The 26,455-nt window shown below is 42.7% G+C and overlaps 1 protein-coding gene across 9 annotated transcripts in view; it reads right to left on the bottom strand.

Annotated features, from left to right (window-relative positions):
- Positions 1–26,455, bottom strand: part of ALS2 (alsin Rho guanine nucleotide exchange factor ALS2) — a 73,883-nt gene that overhangs the window by 10,143 nt on the left and 37,285 nt on the right. For 6 of the 9 annotated variants that reach the window (XR_007920607.2, XM_008258976.4, XM_051849283.2 and 3 more), the window contains 15 exons: positions 24,909–25,089; positions 22,269–22,334; positions 19,479–19,641; positions 14,367–14,498; positions 13,847–13,975; positions 13,368–13,438; positions 12,894–12,960; positions 12,375–12,577; positions 12,197–12,262; positions 10,259–10,357; positions 9,223–9,387; positions 7,701–7,812; positions 7,043–7,120; positions 5,112–5,245; positions 4,039–4,206 (listed from right to left, as the gene is read on the bottom strand). Coding sequence is in view for 6 of the 9 variants with exons in the window: in XM_008258976.4 (XP_008257198.2) it covers positions 4,039–4,206; positions 5,112–5,245; positions 7,043–7,120; positions 7,701–7,812; positions 9,223–9,387; positions 10,259–10,357; positions 12,197–12,262; positions 12,375–12,577; positions 12,894–12,960; positions 13,368–13,438; positions 13,847–13,975; positions 14,367–14,498; positions 19,479–19,641; positions 22,269–22,334; positions 24,909–25,089 (1,834 nt within the window). In the remaining 3 variants the exon portion in view is untranslated. Of the gene's footprint in view, positions 1–4,038; positions 4,207–5,111; positions 5,246–7,042; positions 7,121–7,700; positions 7,813–9,222; positions 9,388–10,258; positions 10,358–12,196; positions 12,263–12,374; positions 12,578–12,893; positions 12,961–13,367; positions 13,439–13,846; positions 13,976–14,366; positions 14,499–19,478; positions 19,642–22,268; positions 22,335–24,908; positions 25,090–26,455 lie in introns of those variants that run through there. The other 3 variants (XM_008258979.4, XR_011387160.1, XR_007920608.2) reach the window with 3 other exon arrangements.

Genomic DNA, 26,455 nt, shown 5'->3' with positions numbered 1-26,455 from the left:
TTACAGAATCCGGTGCCCCAACCAGGACTAGAAACGGGTGTGCCGGCACCACAGGCGGAGGATTAGCCTAGTGAGCCGCAGTGCTGGCCTCTGTATCTAATTTCTTAAAACACACACACACACACACACACAGAGCAATAGAAATTAGCAGATATTTGGTTTACCTGAAATATTAATTTTGATATATTCAATTAGATGGAAACTAGACTAATCTCTCTAGGCTAGAATAACAATTATTTGTTACATTTGACTGTGAGGTATTTAAAGCTCCTAAAATATTTTTCAATCTCTACCATTTAATTTCTATGTAACTGTATTATGCTTTAGTATATTAAAATTATTTTAAAATTAAGAATTTATTCAAAGACTTTGGTAACATTTAGAAAACTAGAACATTTAATCATTTAGAACAAAAATTTACAGTCTGAATAAATGCATAACTGCTGAGTTTTATTTTTTTAATTCCTAAGTATTACTGACATGTGTAAAGAAAATCAGCATAAAACCGATTTCAAAAGCCAAGTGAATGCAGTTACACGTATGATCAACAAAGTAAGCTCTTTGATCTTTTAACAATAAAGGAATAGCTCAAATAAACCATTACCTAGAATTACACTTAAAAGTTTGTTAAGAGGTTTTGCTGTAAGGTCCTTAGGTACAAATGCTAAGTGATGCTGGCAGTTAAACAGGGCAACCTGAAGGCAGGCAGATGAGAAAAAAGTAGAGGAAGAAGAAAGGAGAAACCAAGGAAAGAAAGACAAAAAGAAGAAGAAAAAGGTACACCTGTAACTTTTCTTTCAGCATTTTGAAACTGCTGTGCCACTTCCTCCTGGCCTCCAAGGTTTCTGGTGAGAAACATACGGTGGCTTGAATAACTCTTTCCCTCTGTGCAATGCATCATTTTTCTTTAGCTGCTTTCGAGATCTTTATCTCTGAATTTGAATGTGATGCATCTGTTCATGAATAGCTTTAATTTTTTCCAGGATGGGGTTTGCTCAGCTTCTTAAAACTATAGGTTCATATCCTTTAATAAACTTGAGGTGTTGGGGCCAGCGCTGTGGCACAGCGGGTAAAACCACCGCCTACGTGCCAGCATCCCAAACAGGCACTGGTTCAAGTCCTGGCTGCTCCACTTCCAATCCAGCTGTCTGCTATGGCCTGGGAAAGCAGTAGAAGATGGCCCAAGTCCTTGGGCCCCTGCACCCACATGGGAGACCCAGAAGAAGCTCCTGGCTCTGGATTGGTTCAGCTCTGGCCATTGTGGTCATTAGGGGAGTGAACCAGTGGATGGAAGACTTCTCTCTCTGCCTCTCCTTCTCTCTGTAAATCTGACTGTCAAATAAAATAAATAAATCTTAAAGAAAGAAAAAAAAGAACTTGAGGTGTTTTCAACCATTATTTCTTCAAAAAATGTTCGATCCCATATACTTTCTCCTTTTTCTGGAATTCTAAGAACACAGAGACCCACAAGTCCTCGAGACCCTGTTTGCTTTTTTTCCCCATGCTTTTCCTTTCTGTTGTTCAGACTGGATAATTTCTACTGACATATTTTCAAGTTCACTGACTTTCCATTGGTAGCTCTATCTGCTACTGAGTTCACAGAGTTATTTTGGTTATCGTATTTTTAACTAACATTTCAATTTGGTTCTTCCTTAAATTTTCTAGTTCTCTGCTGATCCTGTTGGTTTAATATCTGTTTCAAGGGTGCTTGAAATTGCTCATCTGAGCATTTTGAGCCAACTCCAACATCTCCATCATCTCATCATTGATGTCTGTTGATTGTCTTCCACCAAAGGAGTTTTTTCAAGGTTTTTTGTTTGCTGAGTAATTTTCATTGATATGCTAAACATATTTAGCATTATGTTATGAGACTTTCAGTTCTGTTTATATCCTATAAGAATGGTGACTTGCATAAAAGAGTAAACACAGCAGGTTTAAACTGTTATCTTTAGAAGGCCCTACTTTGAAGACTGACCCTTGGTTGGTGCCTGGGAACTAAGCTTGCTGTAAGTTCCCTACACTGATAGGAAACATCCCCTAACTGATAAGGGTGTCGTGTTGCTCATAGATGGTATTAGTAATGTGATTTATGGTCAACATCTGCTTTCCTTCTGGGATTGTGGACTTTTAAAATTTTATTTACTCATCTGAGAGACAGGGAAATAGAAAGAGAACTCCCATCTGCTGGTTCATTGCCCTGAAGACCTGCACAGCAAGGAGGGGGCTGGTTAGCGGGTGAAGCTGTGACTCAGGAACTCAGTCTGGGTTTCTCACATGGTGGCAGGAACCTGAATACTTGAGCCATCACTGCTGCCTCTCAGGGTGCACATTAGCAGGAAGCTGGAGTCATGAGCCAGGACCAGGAATCAAACCCAGCGACAACAACCTGGGACACAGGCACAGGCATCCCAAGTCAGCTGCTAGGCTAAATGCTCATTCCAGAACTATGGAAGTTTGCTAACTGCCAGGCACAGGGAGCCTACATAATCAGCCTCCAATAAAAATCTTGGGCACTGAGTTTTAATGGGCTTTCCTGGAGAGAAACACTGCACATGTGTGGCTGCATTTTTAGTGCTGGGAGGAGACTGTGCTCTTGGTGATGCCCCACAGAATGGAAAGAACAAGGGAAGCTTCACGCACAGAAACCTCCAGACTCTGCATGTCTCCTGCCCTTAGGACCTGGCTCTGTGCCTTTCCGTGTTGCCGTTAACTTTCCTTGGGAGATCAGCTCTGTTGAGTTGTAGAGTCCTTCTGGTGAATCACTGAATGTGTAAGTGATCTTGGAAGCCTCTGAAGACAGCTGATGTTTTCGTTTCAGTCTTCTGTGAGCTGTGGTTCCACCGTCAGCTCACTTCTCAAAGCCTCTGCAGCCTTATTTAGGTCTGTTCATAAGTGTATGACAATGGTCCGTCTGCGACCTGAGTGCAGGTCAACCAGTTAGCTCAGTTCTCAAAGTCTTTGGTAGACTAATTAGAATTTAATCCTAGTCTATGTGGGTCTGGGGTGAGGCCAGGAGTTGGTAAGTGCAAGGGATTGCTTCCCAGAGCTCCTCTGTCTCTATTACCTTCCAGGTATTTTCTAGTTCTTGCAACTGCTCTTTTAGATCTGTTGGACAGAAACCACCCATGTCTAGGGCCAGCAAGTAGAATACAGAAAGGCCAATAAAGTAGTGGCCCAGCCTCTTGGGCCTCAGGATACAGCAAAGGGGAAAAAGTTTCCACTCCCTTAAAGTTTTGGCTCCTGCAAGCTACCTGTTCATGGTTGCCCTAGCCACCACCATCACAGAAGTCACTGGAGGCTGGGGCATAAGGGAACGGGGGCAAAGTAGGGAAGGAAAATCAAATGGATATTCTCAACTCTCAGTTTTAGGAGTCCTTGTCGCACTCTTTGAGTCAGAATCAGAAAAAGCCAGGAAACTCATCGCTGGCTTGGTGGTATTTGCATTCAGATGTTCTTCGTCAACCTATTCAAAATTTTCAGAGTTCACAAATAGCTGCTCCTGTGTTCTGTTCAGTTTTTTTTCCCCCCAAGATTTTATTTATTTATTTGAGAGGTAGAGTTAGAGACAAAGAAAAGGACAGAGAGAGAGAGAGGTCTTCCATCTGCTGGTTCACTCCCCAAATGGCTGCAACAGCCAGAGTTGGGCTGATCCGAAGCCAGGAGCTTCTTCTGGGTCTCCCACATGGGTGCAGGGGCCCAAAGGCTTGGGCCATCTTCCACTGTTTTGCTAGGCCAAAGCAGAGAGCTGGATCGGAAGAGGAACAGCCAGGACACAAACCAGCACCCCTATGGGATGCCGGCACTGCAGGCGGAGGCTTAGCCTACACCATGGTGCTGGCCCCTCTGTTCATTTTTAATAGTTGAGTTCAACAGAAGACAAAGCAGGTGCGCTTATTCCATCTTGCCCAGAAGCAGAAGAGCAGCACTGAGTTCTCCATTAAATCATATTTTAAAATGAAATGTAGTGAGCCTTAACTATTTCCTGATTTTCAGGTTCATCTCCCTAACATGCTCGGGGCCGGGCAGGCCTTCACTCACCTGTCCCTGTGCTGACGCCGACTGGTGGTCAAGGCCACAGCAATATTGTCCCACGCTTTCCAAACTTCCCCTTGACCAGGACTCTCACAGCCCAGCTGGTGCCAACATTCATCAAACACCGCTTTCCACTTCTCATCAGCCTGCACTGCCAGCGTTCCCAGCTTCCTGCTAATAAAGTCATTTCACTTTTTACTAATCACATCTTTTGGGCAAAATCATTCTGAAGAACAGAAACTTTCTAACATACAACTGAAAATGTTTCCATGACCAGAACTGCCTAGACTGATAGTGCTTCTTTTTTTAAAACACTAAATGCAAATTTGACAGGAATGGTTCTTAGCTAATTCACGTTTATTAGACACTAAAAGGTACTGGATTGTTTTAAGTCTGAAGCACATCAGAATTGACTCCTCTGCCTCCTACATTTCCACAGAATTCATTTTGTAAAATTGACTGCTGGTAAAGCAAGGACTTTCTGTACGTTGCACATACACTGTGAAATGTATTACCTATGAGGTTCTAAAAATAAGAATAAACATGGTACAGAACATATATCAAGCCCTCTCAGAACACAGAATCTGAGATGCCACCAAAATATAAAGACAGAGCTAGAACTGCTGTCTGAAAAGGAAAACAGACACGTGCCAAAACTGGGGCGGGCATTAACACACTTCGCCTTTGTCTTTTGCTCCCAGTTATGCAGACCGGACAACTGCACTCGGTATGCTCGGCTACCTCGGCTTCATCTTTACTTTTCAAAACCAGGTCTGCAGAGAGCCCACTGAAGAATGCTGTTCAGTGGGCTTGGGCACCTGCACCTTTAGCAGGGCTGCTCTCACACAGGGCACGTTTATTTCAAACATATGCGCTCTGAGATTTCTAACCTAAGCATGACGATAGACTTAGCTACCCACAGCAGTGTCAGCTAACAATTCAAGGAGGTTATACCTTGTTTAAAAAAGCAAAAAAACTTGACAAACTTAACTTTGCTTTTAAAATATTAACTAGCTTTGCTAAAAGCAACACAACCCAAACATCCAATAATTAATCCAGAATTAATACCAGTTACTCACAAAACTGGGGGTCTGTCTTTATCACTCTCATATAGGCTGGGTTTGAAGTAGGTTCCGGTGATTTTAATCCCAGATCCCCATTCTCCATTAAAATAACCTTCAATGTAATCTCCATTTGGCATCGTCAGTGTTCCCTGGGTAAAGTTAGAGATAAAAAACATGGATGCAGAAGTATTTTTCAAATTAAAAGTCAAGAGAAAATGCACTACACTGTTAATGTTCACCTTTTTAACTTGCTATTTACCAGTATCCAAATCTTAAAAAAACAAAAAAAAAACAAAAACAAAAAAAACACGCATACACACATGCCCCCAAAATAGTGTATAAAAACAAGTCATGGGGCCGGTATTATGGCGCAGTGGGTTAAAGCCGTGGCCTGCAGTGCCGGCATCCCATATGGGTGCATGTTTGAGTCCTGGCTGCTCCACTTCCAATCCAGCTCCTTGCTATGGCCTGGGAAAGCAGCATAAGAAGGCCCAAGTCCTTGGGCCCCTGCACCCACATGGGAGATCCGGAAGAAGCTCCTGGCTCCTGGCTTCAGCTCGGCAAAGCTCCAGCTGTTGCAGCCAGTTGGGGAGTGAACCAGCGAATGGAAGACCTCTCTCTCTCTCTGCCTTTCTTCTCTCTCTGTGTAAATCTGACTTTCAAGTAAATAAATAAATCTTTAAAAAAAAATTCATGAATAAAAGAAAAATCACCGGAAAAATCAGAAAATATTGTGAGACAGATGAAACAAACATGCATCAGATCAACGTGTATAGGGTGATGCTAATGCAGTACTCAGAGGGAAATGTAAAGCTCTTAACAGCTACCTGGGGAAACAGAAATATTTCACATTGGTAACTTAACATTCTGCTTATGAAGTTAGAGAAAGGGGAACAAATGAAATCCAAACCAAGAAGGAGGAAGGGATAATAAGCTTACAGCAGAAGTCAGTAAGACAGAAAACAAAAACATAGAGGAAAAAAATCAATGAGCCCAAAAGTTGTTTCTTTGAAAAGATATACAAAATGGACAAACTTTCAACTAGACAGATCAAAAAAAAATTGTAAAGAGAAGATACGCATTCACAAAGTAAGGAGTGCACTAGGGTACTGCTCCTAGAAAGGTTAGAAGGTGCTATGACTTGAACGCATATCCCCTTCCACGTCCCTGCTGACATAATCCCTACTGTGGTGGGAGTAAGAAGTGGGACCTTGGGGGAAGCAATCAGTCACAAATGATCAAGACCATGGATACTGGTGCCTCGATCTTGGACTTCAAGCTTACAGAACTGTGCAGAAATAAATTTCCCAGCTGCGGTATTTTCTTATGGTAGCAATAACAGACTAGGGGAGAATGAATACTAAGAAAACAATTTTATCCCAACAAATTATGTAACTTAAAATACAGAAGAATTCTTAGGAAGACACAGATTACCAAAACGGCTTCCAGAAGAGAGGGAAAATCCGAATAAGAAGAGGAAATTTAAAATCTCACAAAGTAATGCTCGGGGCTTGCTGAATTCCCTCAAACATTCAAATAAAAACGTTATTGAGGCTTCATGAAGTCTTTCAGAAAACAGAGGAGGAGCAAGGTCCCCCTGAAGTAAAGGGGCTGGGTGCCACCGGCCACATGGATGACTGTTCACAGGAAAGGTTCAGAAAAGGCAAATCTGGGGACAGTGAAGTAGTCCACTAGTGCGAGCTCGGCCTGGAGGTGCAAACAGCAGTGACCCTGAGTGGGCAGGAGAGAGCTGTTCAGGTGGTTAATTGTGGTCTAAAACTGGAGGGTGGTGATGGATGTAAAAAAACTGCACATTTACTAAAAATCGCTGAAATGTACACTTTCAAATGGTGAATTTTATGGTATCTAAGTAAACGTTTTTAGAGCCAAGAAACATTAGCAAAGGAATGCAATAGAGAGAGAAAGAAGAAAGTTGGTTTTCAAACCTTTCCACTAAGAGTCCAATCGTCTGAAAATTCTCCTTCATAGATGGTATCATCTTCGGAAAGTAAAACCCCATTTCCCTGTGGAAGAAACAAAACACAAATCAGAACATGTAAAATGAAGAATAATGCCAGAGTACCTGCAGCCATACCCCCAGAGCCATACATAATCTCAAAAGAAAAGGAAAGGAGGAAGAAGGCAGACACTAATAAAATATTATTTTCAGAGTTCAGGATATAGGAGATATAGGAGCTCTTCTTTTTTTTTTTTTTTTTTTTTTTTTTACAGGCAGAGTGGACAGTTAGAGAGACTGAGAGAAAGGTCTTCCTTGCATTGGTTCACACCACAATGGCTGCTGCGGCCAGTGCACTGTGCTGATCCAAAGTGTGCTGATCCAAAGCCAGGAGCCAGGTGCTTCTCCTGGTCTCCCATGGGGTGCAGGGCCCAAGGACCTGGGCCATCCTCCACTGCACTCCCTGGCCACAGCAGAAGCTGGCCTGGAAGAGGGGCAACCGGGACAGAATCCGGCACCCCGACCGGGACTAGAACCCGGTGTGCCGGCGCCACAAGCAGAGGATTAGCCTAGTGAGCCGCGGCGCCGGCCGAGGATATAGGAGCTTTTAAAAGGCCGAAGTAACTACATGCCGATACCGCACTCACCGACATTTTATTAAGGTGGAAGTTGCCTTCATAGTATAGTCCAAACTGGGTGACGACCACGCCATTCCCTTGACAGGCATCATCTTGCCACATTCCCATATACTTTTCCCCCCTGCATAGAATCAAAAGAAAAAGTTGGGATAACAAGCATTAAGAGGGGTACAGAACAAGCACCACGTGGGAGAAGCATCAGCCTTGGGCTGGAACCGGTTCCATCTTTCTAGCTAAAGTGGTTCCTTCTGTCTCTTCAAACACGGGGCACTGTGATAGCAAGAGTAATGAGCTCCCTGGAATTAAAACTGTACTACCTGACACAGATCTGTAAATGGGTAAGTATTTCCTTAATAACTTTACGGCTCACTAGGCTAATCCTCCGCCTGCGGCGCCGGCACCCCGGGTTCTAGTCCCGGTTGCTCCTCTTCCTTAAAAACTTTAAAACACATAGCTTTTTGAAATGCCAAGAATTCAACTCGAAATAATTTCACTAGGAATCTAACAGGCAGAATCAAATCTATGTACAAGTCTTTATTACCCAAGAAGTTGCCTAAACTATGGGTGGGCACTTGGCACAGAGGTTAAGATGCTGCTTGGGCACCCGCATCCCACATCAGCTCCAGCTCTAGTCTGATTCCTGTTTCCTGCTAAGGCAACCCTGGAAGGCAGCAGGTGATGTTCAAGTTGGGTCCCTGCCACCCGTGTGGGAGACCCAGATGGAGTTCCTACCTCTGGGCATTTGGGGAGCAAACTAGTGGATGGGAGCACTGTCTTCTCCACCTTTCAGTATTAAAAATATATTAAAAATTTTCACAAAATTTTGCTAACTTCAGAAGAGGGAAAGGAATGGGGCTTATCATGAAAGAAGGCTCATTTTCCACCTACTTAAACTCAGAGAAATATTACTCATCTCCACCAAAAAGACAAAATAAGTATAAACCACTTGTTTAATCATGAAATTTAGTAATCATGGAATGTAGTAATAACAGCAATTTTTTTAAAATCCCACATTATGAAAACGCTGGTGCTTCGTAACATGAGGGAGAAAAGTGTACACATTAAGTACAAAGCAGAGCAGGTCCAACTAAACCTGGAGACAAAAACTAGATTCCTCCTCAAGGTTTGGTTTGAATTTCACTAGGATTGCTAGCTGGCTTGCTGGCATGAACACATCTGTCCCCTGTACCTTGCATTCTCATTTTCTACTGAATGCATTACAGGATTTTCCTTATATAGTCAAGATGTGGTACCTTCACTGAGCCACTAAGGCTTTGTGTGTGCTGAATTTGGAGGAAAATGATACCAGTGTTAGTTCTGAATGACCAGATTTCCTAAAGAAGTAATCTAATGTTGTCTCCACAGAAAACAGATAAAATGATGTCTAACAACTTTGTTCCTTATTAAAATTTGTTCCTTAATATTGTCAAGTTAAATTTTCAGTCTTCATACAGTTATCACTTTTTGGAGAGGTTTAGGAACATTATCCTCTGTCACAAAAAACTCTGAGGTTGGAAGCAGAATACTGTACCTAGTGATATCGTCAAAGACACCATATCCTGCTTTCTTATCCATCACCCACTGGCCAATGAACATACTAGGAGAGGAGGAAGTCAATTTCCCACTTCGAAGGAGACCGTGCCCATGACGCACGTTATCTTGAAAACAGCCTTCAAACACTTCACCAGAGGCATAACTGTGGTTGGAAAGAATGGACAAAGATCACATGCATGTCGAATTCTGGTGCTCACTTCTACATGATTTAGGAAATCTAAAACTATACTCAGTCTCACTGGTAGCTATATTTATTTATTTGTGTATACAATTATTTTTCACCCATCAAAAAAAATCTCATTTTTGAATTATTGAGGGTAGGAAGTTAAAAATTGTCATGGGTGGTATTCTGTATTAGCATAGGCCAAAAAAAGTATATTTCATCCTTACGTGAAAACTAAATAATGAGTTCTTAATGAGAGGGAAGAATTAGAAAGTGTTGTTCAAATTAGAGTTGATTAGTAAAAGTAAGAAAGTTAGAGACAAGACCTGGAGAGGACTCTCAGAGAAAGTCATGATTTAAAGTATGTTACAAAGTTTAATAACCTAGTATTTTCACGTTGGTCTTTAAATGAAGACTTTATACAAGAGTTTCAGCCATTAGAAAGCAATAAAATTCACCCCCTGAAAATCCTGGCTATATAAATATTTAAGTTTAGAGGTTCTTTGAAAAGGCAATACCAGGGGGAGCTGTTTGGCCTGGTGGTAAAGACACCTCTTAGGAAGCCTGTATCCCAGTTCCAATTCCCATTCCAGCCTCCTGTGAAAATACACGCTGGGAGACAGAAACTGATGGCTCATGTACTTGGGACCCTGACACCCACATGGGAGACCCAATTAAGTCTGGTCTCCTGGCTTTGGCCTGGTTGTTGCAGGCATTTGGGGAGTGAACCAGCAGATGGAAGATCTCTGTCTCTGTCTGCCTTTTCAAATAAATAAAAGCTTAAAAATATTTTAAAATGACATTAAAAAAAGAAAAAGGACCAGTCCAACACACTTTCCAATGTCATTACCTGTAGACTCCTTGACCACACATTTTTCCTTCTTTCCAGTGGCCCACATAATGGTCTTCTTTGTTCAGAGCCTTGTGTGGGATTCTATATTCCCCATACCTACAGCAATCAAAAAAGAAAGCACCAGAAGATGCATTTCTGACATACTCATCTTTTGTGTACAAACATCTGTAAGCAGTTTAACAGGGAGGGCAGGGAAAAATCTACTACAGCAGGAAATGGGCAGACAGAGCCTTGGTTCAAACTCTTTCAGTTACCTGAGCTGTCTGGCAAGTCTTAGCGACGTAGGACATCAACCCCACTACACTGAGAGATTAGATGTTTATCCCAAGTCCAGTGAGAACAGAAGACCTGTGTCCCAGGCCTATCTCTGTCACTAATTAGATGCAATACCTTAGGTAAGTCCAGGTATCCAGCACCCTTATCTGTGTAATACTATAATTCAGATTATCTAAAGTCTTTTATCATCCTAAAAACCCATTAAAAAGTATTAAAATAATTCACAGAAAACATACATTATCACATATGCACACAAAATTACGCACCCAATGTCTACAGCTTTTTTATGTTGTAAAATATATTACAGCTTTACAAGATACAAACTTCTTCCCTAACACAAATTTCTCATGTGAATATCTTTAGTGTCAGGAGACACGATAAGCTATGACAAAGCCAATGTCATCAGAGCATCAGTGGGCTATCACACAGAGGATTTCCCCTTTAACGTATCACAGAAATTCTGCATGACTAACTCCTGAAAGGAGAATTTCTCTCTGTCTTTTGTTGTAAATGGAGCACCACTGTCTCAACAGCCTCACCATTGACAGTACCCAGGCTCTCAGGCCTCCCAACTGAGACACGGATTTTATTTATTTATCTATCTATCTATCTATCTTTACTTTTAAATATCTATTTATTTATTTGAAAGGCAGAGTGAGAGAGAGAGAGAGAGAGACAGACACACACACACACACACACACACACACACACACACGGACAGAGGGAGGGAGAGACAGAGACAGAGATCTTCCATCCACTGGTTCACTCCCCAAATGGCTGCAATGGTCAGGTCTGGGCCAGACCAAAGCCAGGAGCCAGGAGTTACTTCCAGGTTTCCCATGTGGGTGCAGGGGCCCAAGCACTTGGGCCATCTTCCACTGCTTTTCCAGGTGCATTACCAGAGAGCTGAATATAATCAGTGCTCATGTGGGATGCTGGCACTGCAGGCCATGGCTTTAATCCACTGCACCACAGTGCCAGCCCTGAGAAGTGGATTTTAGAAAGCAGTCCTGGGGTTGGCACTGCGGTGTAATGGGTAAAGCCGCTGCCTGCAATGTCGACATCCCATAAGAGCTCCACTGTGAGCCCTGGCTGCTCCACTTCCAATCCAGAACCTGCCAAAGCACTGGGAAAGCAGCGAAAGGTGGCCAGAGTGCTTAAGCCCCTGCCACACACGTGAGAATCCCGGATGGAGTTCCTAGCCCCTGGCTTCGGCCTGGCCCAGCCCTGGCCATTGCAGCCATTTGAGGAGTAAACCAGCTGATGGAATATTGATTGATATATCTGTCTCCCTCACACACCCTCCTCCTATAACTCTGCCTTTCAAATAAATAAATAAATCCTTTAAAATAAATAAATAAATAAATAAAAGGGAGTCCCATTTGAACACACGGAGGGCTACATGACTTTGGTATCATACTGCTATCGGGGTGAATGACTCACTCGGGGTGAATCAGAGGCTTCACCCCACACGCCCAGTCTCTCAGGCTCACATATCTGCATTATAAGCCCTAATGCACTAGATGGATGCTTTTCTACAAAAATAAATAAATAAAAAACCAAAGTCTACTGCTTGTTTGAAAAGCAACTCTGAATGGGAAATACTGTGATCGGTGACCACACCTGAATGCCCCCTCACGTCTGACCCAGTTTTCTCACCCATCTTCCAAGCCGTTCCTGAACATGCCAGAATACATCCTTCCGTCGGGCCACTTCAGAACGCCTCTGGAGTGCACAAGCAAAGAACAGCTCAAGTCAGCCCAAGTCGCGGACAACGGACCCTTTTTCCATAACGGGCATCGTCCTCACCCCGGGCAGAAACCTTAAACCTTTTCACCTGCCGTGAGGCTTCCCTGAAAGCCAGCGCCCATTATAGGTGGCATCTTTCAGGCGAGGGTCCTTGTAGAACGTGTACTTGGCACTGCGTGAAATGGGCGGCTCCTGCCACTGAACGCCACTGCCACTCCCGTAAGGTGGCAGATCAGATGTCCCCCTCAGAGCCTGGTCCACGGCCTGGCTGATGGCCCGCAGCCACTTCGTCTGGGAGCAGAAAGTAAGGAGCAGTAAGTGCACAGCAGCGACTCGTCATGCACGGCTTTCAATCTGAGCTTTCCTCGGCGTGAATCATTCTTCCGTCCCTCACTGCTTTTCTCGTTAAACATGACTTACTGCTGACTGGCAGCCACTGTTAAATGTTTAAAACTAATGATTTTTTAAAAATCTAGAGTTTTAGTTTAATGAAAATTTATCAAATACAATCGTGGACCTTGAGTCCAGTAGAAACCACTTCTGTATGACTACAGAGGGCAGAAAGAGCAAAGCCAAAGAGGGAAAGAAAATTCCACAAAGGACTAACCTTTTCCTGGGGTGTCGATGAAATCAGAGTGAACTGCTCCTCAGGTGTGGTTATCTTTATGCCATTCCTGAAACATTCACAAGGATGAACGCCAGGTATGACAACCTGTCATTATAACACCAATCCTCATACACGAAAAGCAACCCATTTAGGAGGTGCAGTAGCCTATTAAATGTAAACATTCACGCCTGGTTTTAGGTCTCACAGCAAGGGGAACGATTTCAGATTACCCTGCTCTACGCTGAACAATGAGGATGTAAGCAATGGAGAGATGCTGTTCTAGAAACTACCATGATATGTCATCTTCATCCCAACCGGCCATTTTCCTGTGGATTGTGTTAGGAGGTGAGCCTCATTACGCAGAGTGCAGAGGCAAGCTTCCCACACTCTCCTGAGCTCTTTTCCTACTTAAGGACACAAGCTGGGTAACAGGGAGAACAGGAGGGATGGGGTGGGGGGAGGGAGTACACTTACACACCACCAGCTTCTTCAGACAGCGGCTCCACCCACAGTGTGGCCAAAGGGAAAACATGGTGCGTGGAGAACTGGAACGGAGAACACAGAGGCACATCTGTGAAAGCCCGTGCAGACCTAGGGGTCTCTGCTTGTGTCCCCCTGAGGTCATTAGCCCATGTGTGCCCTGTACTCTCTGCTGCACAACCTCCTAGAGAAGGTTAAGTCATGTGGCTGCTACCGTCTCCATCACAGGGTTCCCACAGCCAAGCTAACCCGGTGGCCTTGCCACGTCTCTGCAGGGACCTGTCACATGCTGCGTGCATTCATAAGCTGGAAACCGAAGCCCACACCACAGATGCAAGCTGTAGCATATGCACACTTTCCTGTATGCACAGCTTCATCAGAATCGCACGGGCTGACAGTCTGAAATAATTAACAAGTAATGCACTCCTGTTCCCCCTTCCAGGGCTTCCTTTAAGGTCAGGAAGCCAGCCTACCTGGGCGTGGACCAGGGCATCATTAAAGAGGATGAACCAGTTCACAGAGAACCTTCCCGCATGCTGCAAAGACAGGGCTCGGTTACTGCTCTCACACAGCAGCCGCCGCTCTGGCTTCCTCAAGGAATCCTAGAATTAAAAACAATGACCCAGGACAACAATCAAGATTATCGTCACATACAAGGAGAAGACGAAATAGCCAGAAATCACACGTAAGGGAATTTACTGCCCAGGGCTTAGCTTGGCGTTAAATCTAAATGTAGATGGGATGCAAACACTTCATAAAATCACAGCTCAAGTTAGGAACAAACGAGAGGAAGAAAGCAATCAAGTCCAGCGAGCACTCTTAGAGAGGAGGGAAGACGGCGATATTCGCAGTGCCCACGCTACAGTCCCTGGACGTTTTAGAAAAGGGACCGGGAAAACCTTATTACCATAAACGAGCGAGGCCCAGAGAGAGCGACGGCAGAAATAAAGGGCTGCTGAGCGCTGGGCAACCACGACCGCCCGCACGGTTTACCGTCATTTTGCCGGGAAAGGTCTTCCAGAAGCCCAGTGTGTACTCCGCTTCCTTCCTTTTCCTGCCGAGATGGAGAGCAAGAGACTCGTAACAAGCACTGGAATCCTGCAGTTTCTGATATTCGGGAGACGTCTAGAGGTCAATAATTGAGGGAGAGGAAAAAAGAACATAAAACAACTGTCTGGCACCTGTAGGCTCAGTGCAACTTAGATACATGGAATTAAGTTTAGGGAGAAGACTCAGCCCAGGACAAAAGTGGTACACTAAAGGGAGCCGGGAAAAAGGGAAGACTGGTTTCGGAAAAATTCTGCTAGTTACAGGTACCTATTAAGCAGGGGAAGGACACAGGGAGAGAGAAACAGCACTGCAGGCCCTCAGGATGGGCAGCCCTCACAGGTTTTGCTCTCAGGATCCCTTTTTTTTGACATGTGTGGGTTATATCTACTGATATTTACCATATTAGAAAATAGGAAAAATTTTATAACCTTTATTAATCATTTCAAAAAATATAAGTGAAAACCATATTTTCCAAAACAAAATAGCTTTCAGTGAAAAAAAAAAAAAAGTAGCACTAGTCCACTTTTTTTTCAAGCCTTGTTATTATCTGGCTTAAAAGATAACAGCAAGGGTGGACATTTGGCATAGTGGTTAAGTGTGCTTCAGAGGCCCGCAGTCCACACTGGGGTGCCTGGTTTTTGAGTCCCAGCCCCTCTGTTTCCAAGCCAGCTTCCTGCCAGTGTACACCCAGGGAGGCAGCAGATGGTGGCTTAAGTATGTGTTTCCCTGCCAACCATGTGAGAGAACTGGTTTGAGTTCTGGGCTCCCCGCTTCTGTCTGACCCAGACCTGGCTGCTGTGGGTATTTAAGAGTGAACCAGTAGATAAACAATCTCTGTCTCTCTGCCTTTAAAGGAAAAAAAAAAGAGGCATCAAATCTGCTTCTGCATTTCATCAGTTATGAAATGCAATTTGGTTGAGAGAAATGAAGAAAACTCACTTTCTAAAGGTAAACAAGAGTGTCCAAAAAATTTCATGGAAAATATGTATTATGAAAACACTATGCATTGATTTCTAAATTTTTCACACCAAAATAAACTTATTTAGTATCATTTCCCCACAAACTTTCTGGAATGTCCTCTTGTTAAATGGGTTTCTCAAGGGGTAGCTACAATGAGAAATCTGAAACCACAGCACTGGACTGTTTATATTCTGTTCTACTAAAATCCATTGGTTTATTTTACACGTTGAACAGACCTTTTACCATACATGATTTTGTATCAATGCAGATTTGATATCTGAAAGACATTGGTTGATTTAGTTATTTGGATCTTCAAAATATTGGTAAATTTTTTATATATCAAAAATCACATTAGGGGCAGGCACTTGACCTAGGGGTTATGATGCCCACACTCCATTTTGAATTGTCTGGGATCTATACCCACACCCAGCTCCTGACTCCAACTTCTTGCTAATGCAAAACTTGGGAGGCAGTGATGATGGCTCAAGTGATTGGGTTCCTGTCACTCAAGTGGGAGACCTAGGATTGAGTTCCTGGCATCAGCTTTGGCCATGGCTCAGTCAGAACCATTGCAGGCATTTAGGGAAGTGAACCAGGGGTAGGAGATCTTTCCCTCTGGCTGTAATCTGCCTCTCAAATACTCATTTTTTTTTTTTTAAAGCAACATTAGCATTACTAGCAAGCTCATCAGAGTCCTAAGAATTGCAAAACTGTCGGGCTCACAGTGCTAGACACAGTTGTGTTTTGTTTGTTTGTTTGTTGGTTGGTTTTGACAGGCAGAGTGGATAGTGAGAGAGAGAGAGAGACAGAGAGAAAGGTCTTCCTTTTTGCTGTTGGTTCACCCTCCAATGGCTGCCGCGGCTGGCGTGCTGCAGCTGGCGCACTGCGCTGATCCGATGGCAGGAGCCAGGTACTTATCCTGGTCTCCCATGGGGGGCAGGGCCCAAGCACTTGGGCCATCCTCCACTGCACTCCTGGCCACAGCAGAGAGCTGGCCTGGAAGAGGGGCAACCGGGACAGAATCCAGCACCCTGACCGGGACTAGAACCCGGTGGGCCGGTGCCGCAGGCAGAGGATTAGCCTATTGAGCCGCGGTGCTGGCCTAGACACAGATTTTAATGCTAATTTTTGCTTAAAAGTACAGATTCTGTCCTTGGTAACAAACTTTATCAGTTGTTCTCTGCGATGGTTTGGGAATTACTTAGAATTTTTGATGTCCCTCAAAGGCCCACGTCTTACGGATGTAATCCTTAAAATCTTATGTTAATGGTATGAGGAGGAGGGTGGAAATGATACACTTATGGTACCTGAAAGTGGGGCCTTGAAGAAGTGCCTGGCTTAGATGGGGCCATTTGGGTGAGGCCCCCCCTGGTGGCTTTATAAGAGACCACAAAGGCATGGACTGACACTCCCTCTTGCTACAGGATGCCCAGGGCTGCCTCAGGTCTCTGCCAGTAAGAACGCTTCACCAGATGCTGAACCAAGGACGCCTGCCCAATCTCGGACTGTGAATCTCCAAAACCATCACCCCAAACAAGGTCCCTTTTCTTTATAAGTAGCTTATCTCAGATATTTCATTGTGGCAACAAAAAACTGACTAACAGACTCTACTTCAAATGACGTCTTTATGTACTCATTTCTGAGAAGTTATCTGCTAATAACCAAATCTGAATAACCCACAGTTTATCTGTCCATTTCCCTTTCAAGTTAACAAGAAAGAACAGTTCCCAGCTCAGATCATCAGTCATCCTTTTTCATGAGAGCACTTCAGTATGTGGCAGAAGTGCTTTATGCATGTTTGCCACGTCAACATACAGGATGTTAAAAATACGTCTATTCATGGGTTGAGGGCAAATAAATAGGATTTGTTTTTACTGCTTCATTGTGAACATTCTTAAGAAAAATGCATCTTTTGTTTGTTTGTATTTAACACAAGCTTGTGTTGATGATGAATACAATGGTCAAAAGCTACTGGTAGAGTTTGAGGCCACAGCCTAGATTCCTGCAAGAGAACCAGCAGTTCTACCCCCTTTACTTTTGCAGATGACAACCTGGTGGGAAAGCAATGTGTTAGCATCACCAGGAAAATAGTGTTGGCCCTCTGTACTCTGAAAGGATCTTTGGAACCTGAGAACTGCAGCACAGGGGTGAGAGGCACTGCGCTAAATGGGGAGTGAGCAGGAAGTCAGATGAATGGGCAGCCCCTCCCATTCATGAGCAATCCCATTCCTCAATGCTTAGGAGTCCCTCATATTCATGTAAGAAACAATGAGCAGCTAAACGATGAAAAGCACAATCTTTTGCCATCTGGGAGCTTACATAACTAGGCAAAGGAGACAGGAGAACATACAACACATCAGAATAACACACTGGTTCTGTTAATAGGTTATGCATTAGAACACAGTCAAGCAGATAAGAGAACAGATTCTGGAGCCAGCAAGCCTGAATGTGAATTCTAGCTCTGTCGGTTCTCACGTGTGCTTCAACTCTCCCCCTACTCTGTAAAAAGGGGATAATAATACCACCAATTTCACGCGTTAAGGTGGAGATTAAATGAATACATAGGACACGCTTAGAATAGCCACTAGCATGTGGAATGCCTTCCATAAATATTCAGTATTATTTTTTCATATGTAGAAGCTTCAACACATGTGTGTATATGTATGTATATGTCTAGACTGTGCCTTAGACTTAGTACAATTTACAGTGATGGAGCGTAAGCTATGCGTGTTTTAAAAAAACTCCCGCAAATGATTCTGATGCCCTGTGACAAGGATAAGGACCACTTGTAAAACAGAGCGAGTAATGGAGAAATAAAGTGTTAGCGAAGCACAGAGGAAGAGGACATCATTCTTAAGCGACGGGAAGGAGAAGCAGAAGTAGTATAGTCGGAGAGGGCTTCATTTTCATGAGAAAATGCCCTCAACCCAGGCCTTGAGGCTTTCCACAATGAGATGGGGGTGGGTGCTTCAGGAAGGAACTATAAAGCACATGAGCAACATCCAAGGAATCTGAACTAACGCTTGGACTCAGGACAAAGGATAAGGCCAAAAACAAAAGAAGGCATCACACTACGTACACCTTTGAACATCAAACTCGAGAGTCTCGATTCACCCACAGAACCGGGCCCTTCAGACTGGGAACAAGTCTAAGCTGATCCAGTAGAGAAGACTTTTCCATTAACCAAAGCCGTACTGAGGTAAAATCTGTATCCCATTGGGTTATGTGGTGGCTCACACCTGCACAGCTAACGCTAGATCATTAGGAGTTAAAACGGAAACCATACAAACTAAAAGCCCCAAGACCACAGTAGGATCAAATAGAAACAGTTCGTGTCAGTTTCCAGGTCTCTCTGGGGACTGGGACCTGCCTGGGTCAGGAGAGGGACCTCAAGATTAAGAAGACTGTAAACCTGAAAGAGCCCTGGGAGTTGTGGTTTCTCCGGAGCCTCTCCGAGTGGAGACAAAACGAAACCACACGTTGCACTGCAATTCAAAGGGGAGGCCTCCTGACCAGCTTCCTCGCACAGCCACGTGGGAGAGTGGCACTAATTAGGCTGGGCTCTATTAAACTCGTATTGCACAGAAAATGAGCTGGCCAGCACTGGACAACGTTCTGTAAAACTGACTTCTCACAGCATTTCTAAGGTGACCCGAACATCCGGCATGAGTCTATCGCACACCCAGGGAGGTGCTCGTTCTACTGCCTCCCAGACCCCTGCCTGCACAGAGAGCCCGGCCAACAAGGAGCTCTGTGCAACCCATTCCACTCTGCACTTAATACATTTTGGCAACTATTGAATGAGTAGCACTAGTAATAGGGTTTTAACCTTAGACACAGTTCAGTAGAATAAGAACACTTAATCTTGACAAGATCCCCAAAGGAAACTGAATCCATAATAATATTAAAAAAAAAAAAAAACAACCACTAGCTATACCTACAGTCATTCTTTCCTCTTTAATTTCCCTGCACAAAAAGGATACTGAATTAAACACATGTAAATATTAAATTAGGTAGTTCCAGACATTAAGGGGGCATAAAACAAATAAACTTGACTTCAGAAGTGTCCCAAGAGGGGTATATACAGGAGCTTACCACTTCAAAGCAAGTAGCAAGCTTTAGCAAAACTTTGGCATAATTATGAAGTCGTCTGATTGGCAAGAAAAACAGAGTATTCAGTATTTCCATCAACTGAGTGTTTTCATCATTCACTTCGGATAAATCTTGTAACAGTTCTTGGTTTTTATTTAGGAAATCACTAGAGGTAAAGAAAAAATAATTTGGTTAGTCATTTTGGTATTGATAATACACAAGGTAACTAAATAGAATATTTCACCAGGTAGGACATGTTCCAGAAAATATGTATTTAGATGCTATGAAAGTAATGACTTATATATTAATTATTTACAGAGAAATACACAAGACATAATTTTTAAAAATTTCCCTATCCATAAGGCAGGGAATTTTGAGTATAAAGAATAATAAATGGTAGCAACAGTAACTGTAATTAAAATGGTTAATCACATGTCTGTGCCTTATGTTCTAGGAAATGAATCATGCGTCCCAGTTTCAAAGAACAATGAGAGGCCAGCTGACATTTTACCTATTAATTTCAAGGCCAGAAATCACAGTAATAAATGATAAAATTAATGTGCTAATCCACTGTGCTAAACAGAAATACTAGAGGAAAAACAAAGCTCTTGTTCCAACAGCATTGGCATGGATATTAAAATACTTCTAATTTCTTCTTTTTCCTGCCAATTGTTGATCACATAATATGAGTTTACAACAGAAAAAAAATAAAAAGCTGTAGGAACTAGTACTATAATTAATAGTAGACAGTAAAACAAATTATATGAAGATTTATTTCAATGCTGAGATCTTCAAAAGCATTTCAAACTGAAGTCAAATTTAGTTTTTAAAGTCAGGATTTTTTTTTATAGATACACTTTTAAATTTAATTTGCAAATTTTAATGTTGATCAGTCATCCACTAAGAATACGTTCACCAGCATAAAATACTTAGATTGTTTACAAAACAACCAGAGTTGGTGGGGCAGACTCATCATCTGTCACTTAATGAGCAACAATTAACATGGCCCGGATCTCTGTGGATGTTTGGCTTCTGCCGATGTTGCTGCTTCCTCCTCATGTTCTGAGGCAGGGATCAGCTGAGGACACTGCCTTGGCCTACTCCTGAGATGGAGGTAGGACGTGACGAACGCATTCTCCCTCGGACCAGACTTCTCCTGGATGCCCACCGCCAGTCCCCACCAGAGCAGAAACAGCCCAACTCTTGTGGCCCCCATTTCTTTCCAGGACTCACTCCTGCTCATGCTTAGAGACTTACGTCCTCTAAGAGAATCCTGATATGTTCTCAGGACATCTCCCCAGGGACCCTGCTCAGCCTAGCTTCCTCTGGGAGTCTTTCATGCTCTTTCCTTACATGGCTAATTTATATTGTTACTCAGATTTTCAAAATGAAAACAAACACATTAAAGGGAGAAACAATTTAAGTATCCCTCAACAGATAAATGGGAAAATAAAACATGGAATATTATTTTGTCACAAAAAGCAATTCAACTTGATATATGCTACACCATGAATGGAGCTTGAAGACATTATGCTTCAGAAATAAGCCAGACACAAGGACAAATGTGATTGCACTCACATAAAGTACCCAGAACAGGCAAAATCACAGAAACACAAAGTTGACTGGCAGTTACCAGGGGCTGACAGACAGACGCGGCATCATTTAATGGGTACAGAATTTTTGTTAAGGACAGTGATAAAGTTTTGGGAGTGAATAGTGGTGCTTACGCAACACTGTAAGTGTATTTGATACCACTGAACTGTATGCTTATGAATGGTTAAAGCAGTAAATACTATGTCATGTATATTTAGCCACAATTTAGAAATAAAAGAAAAAAAACACCTGTTTAATGGTCAAAGCAGCAGACAAGCCTGAAGCCCAGAGCTAAACTAACCAAGGGATGAGAGCCTGAGCCACTGAGTGGATGGAACCCACTGCTGTGCTCTGGAGCTTCCCAACTCTGAAATGTTGACTTGTCAGTCGAAATTGAAAAAGGACGGCATTTCTGCCTTTAATTACGTAGAACCCAGGGGTTCATGAACTGCCACTTAGAAAACGATGCCCAAATCCAGACTCACTATCAGCTGCCATCGCTCAGCGTGTACCTTGGTTGCTTGCCACATGCCCAGGCTGTGGGCATGGTGCTGTGAAGGCAGCAAGGGGCTTCCACTTATGTCACTCATTTAGCTGCTTTAGCAGAAACTCAGGTCACCCTGAGTTCTGTGACCCTAACTCTGAAACAGTGGAGGCAGGTGAACAATGCAGCAGAATAAGGCACAGGGCCAACAGCTGCCATGGTCCTCCAGAAGCCCAGAAGCTCCCCACACTCTACTTACTTTTGCATCTTCCTATAACAAAACTTTGTTTTCTTCAAGCATTACTATTTGCAAAAAACAACTATTTCAGTTTCTTTCCATGTCACTTAATGACACAGAGTGTGTTTGGCGACCTCCATGTTCTATTTTTTATAAGCCATCACATACATTACTTGCTTTCTAACAAGAGGGGAGAGTATGGTCCCATTTTGCAGATGAAAAGTGGGCTTACTAAGCTGAAGAGAGTTACCCAAAGTCTCAGGGATAACAAGTGGTGGCACCAAACATGGATCCAGATCGCGGGCCTTCTGATACAGTGCTTTTCAGTATCTGCTGATTCAGTACTGCTGATGATAATCAGAGTTTGATTCCTTTGGTAAAAGCCAAAGCTTTCCCCAGATACTCAAAAACACAGAACCCCATAAAACTCAATCCTTGGTTGCTGGAACAGTAATGGGAAAGTATTGTATTTGCTTACATGGCAGGCTTAGCAAGAAGTGGGAATCCACCCATAACCAGGAAATTTGTAATAGATGTGCAATACCTTGAGCAAAAAAGAAAACATGGGAACATTAGTGTTAAAATGTAAAGTACTTCTTCAGTTTTAAAGCAAGTACCTATAACAACTATTTCTTAGTATTTCACCAATAAGTTTCAGAACTTTCATGATGTCAACATTTGTGAGCTATACGAGACTAAATAGAAAGCAGGTTATGTGATAATCACAGTAACCAGGGAGGTACCAGTTTAGTAATGAGGTTAATATAAAAGGAAATTTTAAAAACACCTCAAATCATGCAAAATATGTCAGAATTCACTTGGTAGATAGTACCTGGTAACTTAAGAAAATGGGATCAAATTTGTCAGATATTTAATGAAAATTTCTTCTAATGCTTACTTCAGGCTTTCCAATGAAATCTTCAGAAATGAGTAAGAGGGGTAGGCACTGGAGCACAGAGGGCTAAGCTACCTCTCGGGAGGCCTGCCTCCCATACTGGAGTGCCTGGGATGGAGTCTTGTCTCTGCTTCTGATCTAGCTTCCTGCTAAAGCACACCTTGGGAGGAAGCAGATGATGGCTCAAGTTTTTGGGTCTGTGCCACTCACACGGGAGACCTGAATGGAGTTCCAGGCTCCCAGCTTCAGCTTAGTCCATCCATGGCTGTTTCAGGCATTTGAGGAGTAAACCAGCAGATAGATGTGTTTCTCTGTCTGTCTCAGTCATTCTGCCTTTCCAATAAATAATCAACTTTTTAAAAAAATGAACAATAGTGAAGGTAAGAAAACGGATTTAAAGAGCGTGAGACAGTGTTAGAAAACGTTGATTCAATGTTGATATACTGCTAGAAGACAAGTGTAGAAGTACTGCTTCCAGTACAGAAATTCCTCCTCCCAGGCTGGCAAACGGCATCAGCTGACTCTGAGAGAAGGAAAATGCCTACTAAGAGCAGCACAAGGTGCTATACACCTGAAAACATCACGCTAGATGAAAGAAGCGAGACAAGAAAGGCCATGTGTCACATGGTTCCATTTGTATGAAGCATTCAGAACAGGTGGATCCATGGAGGCACAGGGCATCACACTGATGTCCAGGGTTTGGAGTGGGGCCTGACTGCTTAGTGGGTAAAGAATTTTTTCTCTGAGATGACAAAAATTGGGGAGGACAAGATAGAGGGGTGATGGCTGCAGAATATGGTAAAAGTACTAAATGCCACCCAGTTTAAAAAGGTTAAAGTTTTATGTCATGCGAATTTTACCTCACCCAACAAAAAAGGTCACAGATCACTGTGAAGCAGTGATTTTTTTTTTTGAAATTTACATATAAATTTATATATGTTTATTTATATACAAGTTTTGAAATTTACATAAGTCTACGTTTTCTACATGCCCTATCTATAGGAGGCAAGATTATTATATAATAAAATACTTTAAAAAGTAACTCATCTATCAAAACAGAAGCATTTTAAAGCATAAGGCCTAAAGTATCAGAGAGAAGCAAAAGAAGTGAAAAAGAGCTATTATAAGGTAAATACAAGCAGAAAAAAGAAAATTACACCAATAAAAGCTGAAACCTTCAACAAATAGCAAAATCTAGATTTTAAAAAGTGAATTAGTATCAAGTTATATTACTTTTATTTGGCACATCTGAAAGATGGTAAGTTAAAAGACTCAAACTAGGGTATTTCCTTTCAGAAAACACATTCTATTATATTCAAATTTGCTTAAAATTAAAATTGCATACAGCAGTCTGCAGGTGTACATGCATGAGTCAAAGGAAACACACTAAAATGATTAGCAGTGGTTATTTCTGGTAGTAGGATTATGGGCAGCTTTAAATATCCTTTTGATTTTCAGCATTTGTACAGAGTCCACCTAAATACCCGAAGTGAAAACAGAACATGAACTCCCTGAGGGCAGGTGCCTTTCACGAGCTCCCAGCTGCAGCTTCGGGGGGCTTGGAGCCCCATGCAGTGCATGGCACTCCGTGGGCACTCAATATTTGTTGGATGAAGTATGAATGAGTGAAGAATTAAAACTATACACACTTGAGGCCATCGACACAGTATACATGAAAGTAACACTTAAATTATGCCTCACATTGTATTAAAATTCAAATTAAGAAAAAAAGAAATTTTACTAAAAAACCAGACAAAGAACCTTCGATAACTATTCTGGGTTTTCTTAAGAAAATTTCTGTTTTTGCTGAAAGTAGTTCACCTTCTAAACCTTCCACTGACAAAACCGTGCAGGCAGACATCAGAACAGTGCCATGTTTACAACCGCCAGCTGGCCTTGAAACACTTGATCAAGTTTTAGTACAATTTACATCATTAAATAAAGTAACATATTTTCTGTAAATTAAGTACACTATCAATAATTCTGCTAAGATACAGAGGGAAATGCAAGACTTCATTATTTTGAAACCTTTTTTCAAAGGTTTCAGAGAAAACTAACTTCTAGCAGAAGTGCAGAACTATCGTTGGCTAAGCTCCCAACGCTGCACGGCGATCTGTGCTACCTTTGACTACTCTCCCTGCGCTAGTCTCTTCTGATGAAGGGGTGCTCTCCTCGGCAGGACAGCCCTGCAGGGACTGCACACGACTCGGGGCCGATACTTGCTCTGTGTAACTATCCAGGAAGAGACTGGCGTGCTTGAGAATCACCAGATTCCTGGCTTCCTTCAGCCCCTGCAGGAAGCTGCTCAGCGAGGCTCCGTGCTGGCCGATCAGGTAACACAGCTTGCTGAATCGGCTTGCCACTTCCTGCAACAGCTGCACCGTGGTAGCCGCGCCCAGGTTTTCTGTAACGATATAATGACAACCACATAACCGCAGGATTGACTATTTCTTACAAGCCTAAGACCAACAGTGTAAAGTCTCCTTTGCTGAGAATACTTGGCAAGAAATTCTCCCTTTCTAGGAATGTTTACCATGTTGAGGTATATTCTATCTACGAAACCCAAATAATTTCAGGGTTAAATAAAGCGACTTGAAAGGTCGGTGGTGGCTGGGTGGTGTTTCAGCACAGTGGGGTTAAGCTGCCGCTTGAGACACCAGCAAGCCACCTCAGCGCTGGCTCTGCTTCTCAGCTTCCAGCTTCTGTGTGTGGGAAGGCAGAAGAAGATGGCCCAGGTACTCGAGAGAGGACTTATGTGTGTGGGAGATCAGGATGGAGCTGCCGGATGGGCCAGACCTGGCTGTTAAGGCCATTTGGGGAGTAAAACAGCAGACAGAAGAAAATCTCTCTCTCTCTCTCTCTCTCTCTGTGTCTCTCTCACTCTCACTCCCTCTGTTCTGCCTTTCAAATAAATAAATAATCTTAAAAACAAAACAAAGAAAGATCACAAATTTCAGTCACTTGAGGAACCTGTTAAAATACATTACAAGAACAGTTTTTAAAAAACGAGCATTTACAAAAAAAAAGGCTTTCCAGGTGATTCTGAAGATCAGACAAATTTGAGAACCACTGAGCTAATTCAACTTTCCTCCATTTCAAATTTAAGTCATCTGAAGCCAAAAAAAAGGCAGGCTGAATTTTATAATGTCACACAATAGTTAGCAATGGTCATGAATTAAACTCACTTTTGTATTTGTATCTTGGTTCTCATTTTCAACTTTTTTTTATTGACTTTTGTTCTGCTTGTCTCCCTACTCTCACCCCTGCCCCAGACAGCCCAACCTTTCCGTGCAGAGGGGCAATTCAAAAATCAGACAGCTGGAGTCCTTGGAATGTTACGAAGGGCTTCGGGAGACTTAGCTAAAGTAAAGCTAAGAAAAAGAACCTAATTCCATCAGCTCACGTAATGTAGGATAAAACTCTCAAAACTCTTAGGGTTATCCACAATTTTAAGAGATTACATATAAATCCAAAAGACTATCTACTTGATATAATCCTATGAATGATAACCAAGAAAATGAACAGTTCAGGTAGTACAGTAGAGGATATTGGAGGATTATGGGGCTAAAAGTGTTGTTGGGAAATCTGGCTTCCAGGGCCAATATTCTCAGTTATTTCTGCTTCTCTGCTGTATCCTAAAAGTCTCACTATCTACTTCTGTGAGTAGAAGGAGCTGTGGGAATGGCAGGAGAGCACACAGGCAGCTGGGCCAGGGACATATCGGAAAATGCAAGTTGTTCACTCACAAAAAAAGAGAGACTGGAAAGAAA

Source organism: Oryctolagus cuniculus, chromosome 3 (genome assembly GCF_964237555.1).
Source record: "Oryctolagus cuniculus chromosome 3, mOryCun1.1, whole genome shotgun sequence".
Lineage (NCBI taxonomy): Eukaryota > Metazoa > Chordata > Mammalia > Lagomorpha > Leporidae > Oryctolagus > Oryctolagus cuniculus.
Note: the sequence above shows the minus strand (reverse complement) of the source record. Positions and strands in the feature narration are given on the sequence as shown.